The following is an 11,712-nucleotide window of genomic DNA, read 5'->3' on the forward strand; positions in this document are numbered from 1 at the left end:
TAATTTTTGAATTTGGAAGACTGCTGGAGCTGAAGCCTCTGGTGTAATCACACCTGCAAAAAAGTGGTCGCAGGTGTGAGCTCGCAAGTGCGAGCTGGGGTGTGCTGAAGCGAGGTGCGCAGGTGCAGAAGGAACTTCGCAGATGCGGACTCGCACCTGCGCGAGAAGGAACGTAGAAGCGGCGTCTGGGCTAGGATTTTAGAGCGCAGATGCGGAAGGCATCTCGCAGGTGTGGACTCACACCTGTGTGGGGGTGATCGCATAAGCGAGGGAAAAATTTGCAGAAGCGGTCGCGCAACAGCGATTAGAGATTCTGCAGGTGCGGACCCTCTAGACAGTGTACAAAAAACAGAGGGTTCCGTGATTTTCTAATTTTTGGACATTCCAAACACGGGTTGAGGCGATTTTTGAGCGAGAAATCACGGAAAAATTTGAGATAAGTCCCTTGAGATCCTTTCCACTCCATAATATTGAAGTATCATCGAATAATCCGACTAGATTGCATATTTTTTAGGTGTAAATTGGGGATTTGAACATAAGATTTAAAGATTTGGAGGTCAAGTTGAGGTCGAATTTTGGTAAAATTAGTATGGTTAGACTCGTGGTTGAATGAGTTTTCGGATTTAGTAACTTTTGTAGGGTTCCGAGACGTGGTCTCCACAGGCGAATTTTGAGCTAAATTTTGGATTTTAATGAAAAATTAGCATTTTCTTATGAAATTAATTCCAATAAATTTTATTGACTGAAACAAAATATTTATGACTAGATTCGAGGTATTCGGAGGCCGATTTTCGAGGCAAAGGCATAGCAGAGTGAAGAATTTCACATTTTGAGGTAAGTAACAATTTTAAATCTGGTCCTGAGGGTATGAAACCCCGGAATTTGTTATCATATGATTACTCTGGAGGTGACGCACATGCTAGGTTACGGGTGTGTGAGAGTGCACCGAGGAGATTGTGACTTGATCCGTCCCGTGAGACCGTAAATTTGAATAACTTGTTGTTAGCTATATGCTCTCTATGTGTTATAGAAATTTGACTAGAAATCATGTTTAGGCTATATATTTGTACTGTCGGGACCCACAGAGGTCGTGTACATGTTGAACTATCTGCTTAATTGTTGTTTTCCCTCAGTCACAGTTTACTTGATTATTTTATCTCAGTCTCTATTATTCATTATTGATGCATCATATCATTGTTGTTTGGGCTGATTTCATGATTTCTAAGAGCCCCAGAGACTGGAGATATTTGTGATTGAGCAAGGCCGAGGGCCTAATTGTGAGATATATTATTATAGCACGTGAATTGTCCGTACGGATCCAGATATTATATTATAGCACGTGAGTTGTTCGTGAGGATCCAGATATTTATATTATGGCACGTGAGTTGTCCGTGCAACATGTGAGTTATCCGTGCAGATTATAGCGCTTGGGATGTAGGAGCCCCTCCGGAGTCTGAACACCCCCAGTGAGCGCGGGTACCCATTGAGTGTGAGTGTTGAGGGCTGAGAGCCGAGTGGTTGAGTTGTTGTGACAAGTTGGGTGACTGTTGCCCTGAGAAACTGTACTTACTTTTCATTTGTTGTTGTACTTAATTGCTATATGTCATTGTTGTGAAATTCTCTGAAAGATTCTTATATCCGAATTACATGAACTTGAACTTTATAAAATTGATTTGACTTTAACTGCTGGATTTGAAAGCATGTCTATTCTTTGTTGGAATTATTAAAAGTGAACTATAACTGTGTAGCTCGTCATTATCTTCAGTTCCTTAGTTATTATTATTACTTGCTGAGTTAGTTATACTCATGCTACACCCTGCACTTTATGTGTAGATCCAGGTATTTTCGGACATAGCGGGTGCTAATTCTCTCGCACAATTGATTTTTCGGAGATTCAAAGGTAGCTGCCGTGTTTCGCAGACCTTGCCTCTCATTCCCTACCTTCTTATTTACTGCATTTAGTCTCAGACTATTACGGGCCATATTTTCAAACTTGTATTCATAGTAGATGCTCATGTACTCAGTGACACCGGGTTTTGAGAGTGTTTATATATGTATTAGTGAATTTTCTTCCACAGAATTTAATCATTTTGTTTTTAAACATAAAAGATATGAGAGTTTATTGAGATTGTCGGCTTGCCTAGTATTGAAATAGACGCCATCACAACAGGTGAGATTTTGGGTCGTGACATCCACGCTCCAAAAATCTGTGTTATGCACGTACTGTGCCACCTCAGCAAATTATGCCTAATAAGAGAGTTTTAATAGATATTAAGTGTCCAATTGATACAAGCTTTAGTTTAAGTGTCTAGTTAGAAATATGAGACAAGTTTGAGGGGCTGCATATGTATTCAACCAATAAAATTTCTACAATCTTCTGAAGTGCAATCCAAATTTTGCAGTCCATCAAGTTGAATCTCAGCAAGTCTAATATTCTTGGAGGGTCTAATGCCAGATCAATCATGAGCTACAAGATCACTCTTCAAAGAATCACAAACGGGCCTATATGTCAAAATACAAAATAAGTTAAGCAAACAAATATTTCGGAAGACCTGAAGGATCCTGAATGAATTTTTATCGAAATTTTGAAACTCCTTAAATAAGCGAAAAATTAGTCCGAGGTACAATAATTGAGGGTATAGTGCATGCATAATACGCGCTATATATGTAGCGCGTATTATGCGTGCGCTACACCCTCAATTATTGGTGAGTTAGTAAAGTTCAAATCAATTATTTGTGGGTCATTAAAGTTTACATATAGCGCATGCAACTCATGCGCTATACCTTAACGGACAAACATGCCGTTAAGGTATAGTGCATTGAGGAAATACGTTATATATAAATTGGTGTTCAATTATTTTTTTTCACCTATTTTTGTGCTTTGAATCCAAAAAAGTAACACTTTGATTCCGGACTCCGTTCTTTGGTTACCAATTTCTTGGTTTTTACGTAGCAGGAGGAGCAGGACCAAGTTCTTCAGGTTAAAGTCACTGGTGACGTGTCTTCAGTCCCCAAGAATGAACTTGTTAACTATTTCCAACAATTTGGTGAAGTGAGAGACATTTCTTATATACTTCATCTTTTATGTGCATTGATTTGATTGATATTTCTTTGTTTATTTTGCAGGGACACCATGAAGCAATAGAAGACTACATTCAAAATGGAAGTCATGAACCACATACTGATGAAGATATGGTGTGAATATTTAATGTTTTTAATTTTTGAAATTTGTTTTAGATTTGTGAGCACAACTTTATTGAAAATTTAATAGGTTGGACTTTTCTTTGATCAAGATTTTTTCCCTCACATATTAACTTTTTCATAGGATAATATACTTTCTTTCTTTTAGACATTTTGATATCAAAAAATTATCTATAATAGAACGCAGCCGATAAAAAAATAATAATTTTATATTGATTAATGTACACTACAAAATCCAATCAGAATTACTACTACTTGGTTTATAGCTTAGTATAAGTAGTCTTTTATTATCAGACAAATAATAAAAACAAAAAGAACTGTTAAATGGCAAGCTAAAATGCAAACTAATGGTTTGGATTTATAAAACAAGATGTCGATGTGTTTTATGTCAACTTATTTATAACGGTAGTATTCGAGTCATTTTGAATGCATCTCCACCGTTCACCTAAAAGATATGTAATATTTTAGAAAATATTCAAGGTTAATGAATGTTATTTAAAATTCTCAATCACCTAATAATTTTTTAATTTTTACCACAATGAAAAAGGAAGAATATAATCAATATATTTGGGTCTTTCATGTATCTACTCAGGGATTATTAGTATTACACCTTAAATTCATTATAACAGGATAAACCATATTACGCCTTAAATCATGGTATAAATTAATCCTCATATTGCTTATATCGAGAACATATGTCCAAGCAAATACCATTCATTATATCCGTAACAATTCCTATATTATCATTTATCGAGTAAATAATCCCTACATTATATCCTCAGCATAACTAGACCGCAAACCAAATGGACCCAAATTATTCGTGGAAAATAAAAGAAGGCTTGTGAAGAAAAGTAATCTTTCACGAAATACTCCATGATGCATTGCTGGCCCATTACACAACAAGGAACACTTTTCTTCCTTTGTCATTCAACAAAATCATAACATTATAAGGGAGATTAGCATAATCTACCCACAAGAAACATCAAAATATCAGTTAATCAGTAAAGGGGAAAAGGAAAATTGTCACACGTCCGGCCGGACCACAAGGGTTTATTGTACTTAGCATTAACCTGTATTTTTACGACTCGAACACGTGACATCCTAATCACATGGCATCAATTTTACCAGTTACTAGTAAAAGGAAAAAATTTTTGTCACACGTCCTTATCTCGAATGTGAGAAAGGCACAAAGAAAGACAGAAATTTAAACTTGTCGACAAGTTACTTGGTATAAAAAAGGTAGCCCGGTGCACTAAGCTCCCGCTATGTGCATTTCCGCAAGAGGCTAATTCCACGGCTCGAACCTATGACCTCCTGATCACATGACAACAATTTTACTAGTTACGTCAAAGCTCCCTTTTTTTTCCTTCTTTCCTACTTCAAACAATGTCTCATGTTATTTAACATTTCATTGCCTTGTGATCACAAACAAATTCATCTATATACAAAAGATGAACACTAAAAAAATAATTCTCAATCTCACATGTCTAGAATGTCAAATAAAAAGAACAAAGAATTTTGTGAAATAGCACCCAAAATCTTATTTACAAGATGGTGGAATAGCTCATATCTTGGTCTGGTGTAACACTTTTGGACAAACCAAACTCGGTACTAATGTGTTGCTGTGACGGGTTCTTAGAACCCTAGTTTCAGGCGCTCCTCGAGCTTTAGTCTTAAATCTTCTTCTGCAGGAAACTTCCCACCACTTTCCAACATTTTGCGCCACCAAGTAGTTAGTTCATCCTGTAAAGAATTAGAAACGAATTTCATATTTAGAGTAAGTGAATTCAAAGTGGCTGCACTTTATTAGCGCACATAAAAGAGTCAAGTAAAAACAACACCAGGACAATTAGATGCAACATCAAATTAGCATAATCATGCAGCCAAGTAAGCAACTGAATATGGTGTTTCCTGCAAACATGTTATTTAATCTTTACATTTAAAAGTGATTAATTCCCTAAAGAGAAGAAGAAAAACGAAGTACTTAACATGATAATAGCCTCACTTTCATCATTTGATGCAGGGTATGGGTAACCCGGTGCACTAAGCTTTCGCTATGCGCGGGGACCGTGAAAGGACCGGACCACAAGGGTCTATTGTACACAGCCTTACCTTGCATTTCTGCAAGAGGCTGTTTGATGCAGGGTATAGCTTTCCAAATAAAAAGATAGAACAGAAATGGTTAACTAAGCATGAAAATAACCTTAGCTTTCCCTATGTCTAGTTGAATTAGGAACCATCATTTGATTGCCCAGAAAACAAAAACTATCATCGACAGCTCCATAAAAAATCTCTGTATAACGGGTAACTATAAAGTATATTACCTCCAAAAAGTCTTGGTTGGAGACATACTGGCTTCCCACAAAACACTCGACTCCACAGACATTTACTGATATGCGTTTCCTAGAATCTCTCTCAGATTTTTCTCCTTTTACACCTACGGATTCCAGAAAAGGAAGGTTATTGACAAGCGTAAAAAAACAAAGATAACAATCCGTTCTGCATTGAAAGGCAGGGAAAAAGTTTGTAACGAAAACTATAATGAAAGCTTACCAGTTATGCATGCAACATAGTATCCTGTACCTCCTCGCCCTGCTTCCCACTTCCCTAATCGTAAACGCAGGAAAAGCCCATCCAAATGTGATAGTGAAGCATTGGAGTTCACCCATCTAAGGAAACCAAAATTCAAAACGTAATTAGACTGAAAAAATCAATAGGTATATATGTAACAGAGCAACACTAGCAGTAAAGAATGCCAAATAAATTAAATTGGGACAAGAAGTGAAGCTTTAGAACCTCTATTGCCCAAACGAAAAGTCATATATTAGCCGAGTTTTGATAATAGACCGATAATGCTTATGCAAAATCTTATGTATGCCACCGCATCTAACTCTAGCCTATCTATTTTGTGGAAGCTTTACCTAAATCTACATCTAAAGAAATAACAAACTTGACATTAATATACTAACTTGCATAACATGCTTTGCTTACTTGAGAATATCCACACGAGACAATCGGAGACCCCTGATGACATCAAAAATTCCTTTGGGGACATCTGTTGTTATCTCCTTACTAACAAGATTGGAAGAAATTTTACTTTCTTTTAAACTGTTCTCCACAGGATCAGAAATTCTCTTTTTCTGAATTTGATTGGAACCAGAAGTTCTTGCAAACCAAAGCTGATTTTTACTGTGATAAGCATGATTAGCAAGTTCGATCCGTTGACTCTGCTTTATTTCGAGAAGGCTAGATGAACATTCATTGCCTGTGAAGAGCTGCAAATTATCATTCCTGTTCCGGTTTGGAGATGATGTTGGGCAGGAAATAGCCCAATGATCAATTTGAAAACATCTAATGCACAGACAAGTAGATTCCTCAGCCCCATTATAGGCCCTGATGTTTCTAGTAAGAACTTCCAACTCAGACTCCGTCACCTCTGAACAGTTGCGTAAGTCGTGGCCGCTTCTGCCGCAGAAGAAACAAGTTGTTCTTGTGTAACTGTACTCACCTCTAGTTGAAGAAGGTAGTATGTGTTTAAGGGCATCCAATCTCCTGGCAAATAGAGAGGCCAGCGCCTCGGATTTCTTGAACTTGGCGGAAGGTATAATAGGATGTATATTACTCTGATTGATCTCTTTTGAGCTGGCTGCAACATCATCGTCTTCGTCTCCAGACGAAGTCTCCCTTGCGCCTGAGATTTGGTGTTCAATCACACAATCAACACTCGTTTGAGCTTGAGGATTAGGCCTTCTGCATTCCGTGGAACATGTTAGTGTTTCATGTGCAGTTGGCTTGGGATTATCTGCGCTCAGAACAGTAGTCCCGGGAGTCCTATTTGAGAATCTAGTTATCCACAGACTATGAAGAGACTGATTTCTGTTAGGCGTGCCATAAACTGTGTCGCGTTCAGATGAATGACAGGTATTGTTTTCCTCACCAATGCCGGTTTTAAGTCTAGACAATGAGTCCGTGGAGTTCAGCTCATCATTTGCTTTGCTACATGCAATGTCACTCGAAGCTTTGTTTTCTGCTGAAGCAGTCACCTTGTCCCCCCCATGGCACGATATCGGAGGAACTTCAATGAGGACGTTGTTATCTTTCGGTGTTTCTTTTTCAGTTACTTTCAAGGTAGGACAATACAGCGACTGAAATACAGTTTGAAACCCCATAGACCTGCTAATCGGATCATGATCTTTGTCATACATAACAATTTCTTGATTATTAGTCTCTTTTCCTTGATTTTCCTCATCATTATTAGGAGTGAAGGTAAGAGCGAGAGTAGGAGATTCTTTAAGATTGGACTTAGAGAAGCCTTTTACCATGTTCGATATCCAAGTCATGAAAGAGCTATTACGCGCAACTGTCGATTCTGCCGCAGAATCTCTATGCACATGCGTTCTGATTCTTTTACTTCCAACGAAAGATTGCTGCTCAAAGTTCCACCGTTTCTTACCCTTTGGGATTAACCCTGTACCGTTGCAGCTTTCTACGCTTTCATGGCTATCTTCCTCACCATTCGACATCTTGCTGTTGACATTTCCTTCGGATAAGGCTTTCCCTTTCCCTTTCCTTCTATAAGACGACGACCTGCTATATGTCGGAGAAGCTTCAAGAGGAACAGAACTGTCCCTAAGAAGTTGCTCCTCCTTCTGATCACAAGTCTCCTTAACCCCTGGGAGATGTACATCATTCTCCGCTATGCATTCTGCTGGCGGACTGGTAGTATAGGAGTTCTTTTTTCTGTTTCTACTATCTTCTTCTACAGCAAATTCTAGTCTTTCGTCCGCTTCCGAGTCTTTGACAGTAGGAATTAAAGCATGACTGCTAACCAAAACATCTCCGTCTCTGCGCTTATCATTAGCAGAAATTCCTTGATTCGTTTTCTCTGCTAGAGGTTTAGTAGTTCCTGTATCAAGCTTGGAATCGGCTCCATGTTGCAGAGATCTCTCTGTTCCTAAATCTCCCTGACCTGCATCAAACAAAGTGATCTAATAAGACACATGTTATGAAATGAGAATGTCGCCATCCTTTCGTCAGCCCACTAAATCAACATCGTGGAAGGTAACGCTCCTCAATCATAACATAACAGAACATCATTAAGGCTTCTTTTTATTCATTTTTGGCCCGTCTGCTGAAAATAATTACGGGCGCTAGCCCAAATATACAAAACATATACATTTTGCTGGCTATTATTTTTTAGGGTTGCCCAAAAATGCAATTTTCCCTTAAGGAATTTATGTATAGGAGATACTCCGCAGCTTAGACACAGAACACATATCTGAATGCTTCTGTGTAACACGGTCTAATAATAACGTGAGGTTCGGGTAGTAGACTACACCTGCATGATTTTCAGAACTTTCAACCGTCTGAGGGATCTGGATATCTTGACTAATGCAAAAGCCCTTCTCGGTATTCTTCAAACTTTCCGCATCTTGATTAGTGCCTAAAGTATCGACTCCATCAGCAGTGTTCATTATCTTCACTTGGCTGCTGCACCCTGTCGGAAGACTGTTTACTCAGCGTTTAACAATAAAGAGAATAAACACGAGCAACAACAACAACAACAATAACACAACATATCCAGTATAATCCCACATGGTGGGGTATGGAGAGGGTAATGTGTACACAAACCTTGCTCCTACCTTGTGGAGATAGAGATGCTGCTTTCAGTAGACCCTCAGAATAAACACGAGCAACACTAGATAAATATTGCTAGTAAAGATATGTATAAGGCAATAGCTAAATGACTAAGATGATAGCCTTACCTACTTCATTTCCGCATTTTGATCCCATAACGTTGGTCTCATAAGCTAGACTATGTTTGTCATCAACTACTCCATCCAAAAGAAACCTTTCCGGAGAAACGATTGTTCTTTCATTAACAGCATTTTCATCATAAGTCCCCTTAAATCTGCCGCTTTGTGATGGTGGAGAAATCACATTGCTTAGTCCCACATTCCACAGAAGAACAGGTTTTTTGTCGGCTAATCTGCTATCAGCACATTTCAGGCTCAAACCTTTGTGAGGGGACCAAACTAATTCAGATAGGGGATCAGATGCTGCAAATGCCATGTCGACCATTGAGCTTGCATTTACACCTGCACCCGAATCATCTTCCGTCTTTGTCTTAACATTATGAGTGGTGCAACCTACAGCAAGTCCTAAATCAATATCATCGTCATTGCTGTTTGTCATCAGCAAGGAAGACTACAGCCTATAAGGAAGCCTGAAAAAAAAGAACATCTCGAAATATTTCAGTCACTAGCAAAGATCAGTGCAAAACAACTAAATAATTTTTTCTGGACATGAGACTAATAAAACTATGGTGATACATTTATGATAAGCTCAATTGCTCTTCTGAATTATTTTTAAACTATGTTACATAACAGTCAACAATAATGTCGGATTTCTTGATATAACCCCCGTCATTCCCACACAAGGGAAAAGGAAAAAGAAAAAAAAAAGGGCAGCCGGTGTACTAAACTCCCGCTACGTGCGAGGTCCGGGGAAGGGCCGGACCACAAGGGTCTATTGTATGCAGTCTTACCCTGCATTTCTACAAGAAACGGTTTCCACAGCTCAAACCCGTGACCTCCTGATCAGATAACAACAACTTTACCACAACTTTACCGGTTACGCCAAGCTTCCCCTTCGGAAAAAGAAAAAAGAAATTACATTAAAAAAATTTCTCCCTCTCTTTCTTCAAGGAAGATTGAGAGTAAGTATTATGTATCATATCCAAATAAAAAACTAGCAAGCCTCCTAGGGATATGCTACAATAATGGTGCATTATTTATTTATTTATTATACTTAGATTCAGCTGAGATTGGCACCCAGATTCTTGGATCTACAGCTATAGAGCTTTCTTTTTGAGCAATTAATATATCGAAGTACAAAGTCTACACCTCTCATGAACTAATATTTCTACTAACTACCACGGAAGAGTGTGGTACGTCAGATAGAACCTTCTACCTTTAATCAGAAATCTCGACTTCAAGCCTTAAGAATAGAAAACAATTTAGTACATAGCTCTTCGCCCCTCAATGGGCCTACTCAGCGCGAATAGCGTATCAGTATAGACTCCATTGGGTAAAGAGAGCTTTATCCCCTCGGTGGGTCTACCCGATGCGAATTCTGAATTAGTCATGACAGTAGACTTCGAGTATCGAATGATTAAACCAATAAAGAAAAAACCTTCCATGATAACTATACCCCCACTACACACCCACCCAAACCCTTCTCTCCCTCATCACCAGCAGGCGAAGCTATGTGTGGCAAAAAATGATCAACTGAACACCCTTCGCGGACTTTGAACACCCTTATTGAATTTTCTGACTTCGCCACTCACCACTAGAAAAACAGATCATCTCCCAAAACTTCAGAATTAATGTTTTTAAAATTTAAAAACTGTAAACAAAATAGAAAAAGGATCAGTTAAAGATAGTTAAGTTTAGACTTCAGAATTCAGAAAAATTACTAGACATTCCAGCTGCTAATTAGCTCTGATTAATTACCGTCACATATATCAAAAACCAGTGATCTAGTTCCTGCATAATGATGCTACTACCAGCAAAAAATAAGATAAAACATTCAACAAAAATTAGGAAGATTGGCACTTTAGCAAGTTTCACAAATTATAAACTGCAGAAAAAAGAAAGAAAATATATACAAAGCAGACCTTGATCCAAGAACTTTTTAACTACTTTAAGACCATGCTTAAACTTTCTTCTAGAAAGCATAATTCAAATATATTAAGAAATATTCTAAAAGTTTCAAGTAACTAAAAAACCCAAGATTCCGACTTAACCATCACGTTAATTAATTAATATATTATCACCACTAAGCATGAGAAAGTGGGTAATTAATTAAGAAAACATAACAAGTACCAAAAATAAAATATTTACACTTTTATTAGTTAAGCAAATCAAAAAACACCACGTACTGTTTTCTCCAAAAATCCATAGCAGCCTCTTTTTATTTCTCCCAAAAAAAATCACAACTTTATCATTTCTTCAATTTTCATTCATTTTTGCAGGTAATTTTACTTGCAAAGAGAAAACTAGTATATTCAGAGTAGTATGTTTTTTCTCAAGGGAGAGAAGAAGAAATTGAGACACAAACAAATTGCAAAAATGGCCATGTTTAAGAATTTGGGTATATACATGTTTGTAGAAGAAGGAACCAAAGCTCTCAAAACTGAAAAGTCCAAAAGCAGTACATAAAGTCATAAACTTTATTGACTAGTGGTTGAGATAATGCGACGTGGACTGTTCCTTGCCAGTTGCTCTCAACAACAAGAATATAATATTCATATATTTCATTTTAAAAAGAATTTTTAAAATTTATAATTTAAAACAAGCTACAAAAATTTATGTAACTATTAATTATCTCATTAAAGATAAAGTAAAAATTTTAAAAAAATAAAATTACTTTTTATGTGACAATATTTTCTTTTTAGTCTGATTTTAAATAGAAAAAATAGTTCTACATTTGAATATAATTTAATTTATG

The 11,712-nt window shown here is 37.4% G+C and overlaps 1 protein-coding gene across 2 annotated transcripts; it reads right to left on the reverse strand.

Annotated features, from left to right (window-relative positions):
- Nucleotides 1-4,588: 4,588 nt before the first annotated feature.
- On the reverse strand, nt 4,589-11,398 carry LOC104096366 (uncharacterized). 2 transcript variants are annotated; one of them, XM_009602730.4, is made up of 7 exons: nt 11,144-11,397; nt 8,967-9,427; nt 8,540-8,698; nt 6,193-8,170; nt 5,755-5,870; nt 5,526-5,638; nt 4,589-4,944 (listed from the first exon to the last, which is right to left on the reverse strand). In XM_009602730.4, exons 2-7 carry the CDS (start codon nt 9,394-9,396, stop codon nt 4,837-4,839), a joined length of 2,904 nt encoding a protein of 967 aa, XP_009601025.1. In that variant the 5' UTR covers nt 9,397-9,427; nt 11,144-11,397; the 3' UTR covers nt 4,589-4,836. The 2 variants fall into 2 exon arrangements, with proteins under 2 accessions (XP_009601025.1, XP_070042335.1); XM_070186234.1 differs by lacking the exon at nt 5,526-5,638 and having other exon boundaries at nt 11,144-11,398.
- Between the last annotated feature and the right edge of the window lie 314 nt (nt 11,399-11,712).

This window comes from Nicotiana tomentosiformis, chromosome 9, assembly GCF_000390325.3.
Source record: "Nicotiana tomentosiformis chromosome 9, ASM39032v3, whole genome shotgun sequence".
NCBI lineage: Eukaryota > Viridiplantae > Streptophyta > Magnoliopsida > Solanales > Solanaceae > Nicotiana > Nicotiana tomentosiformis.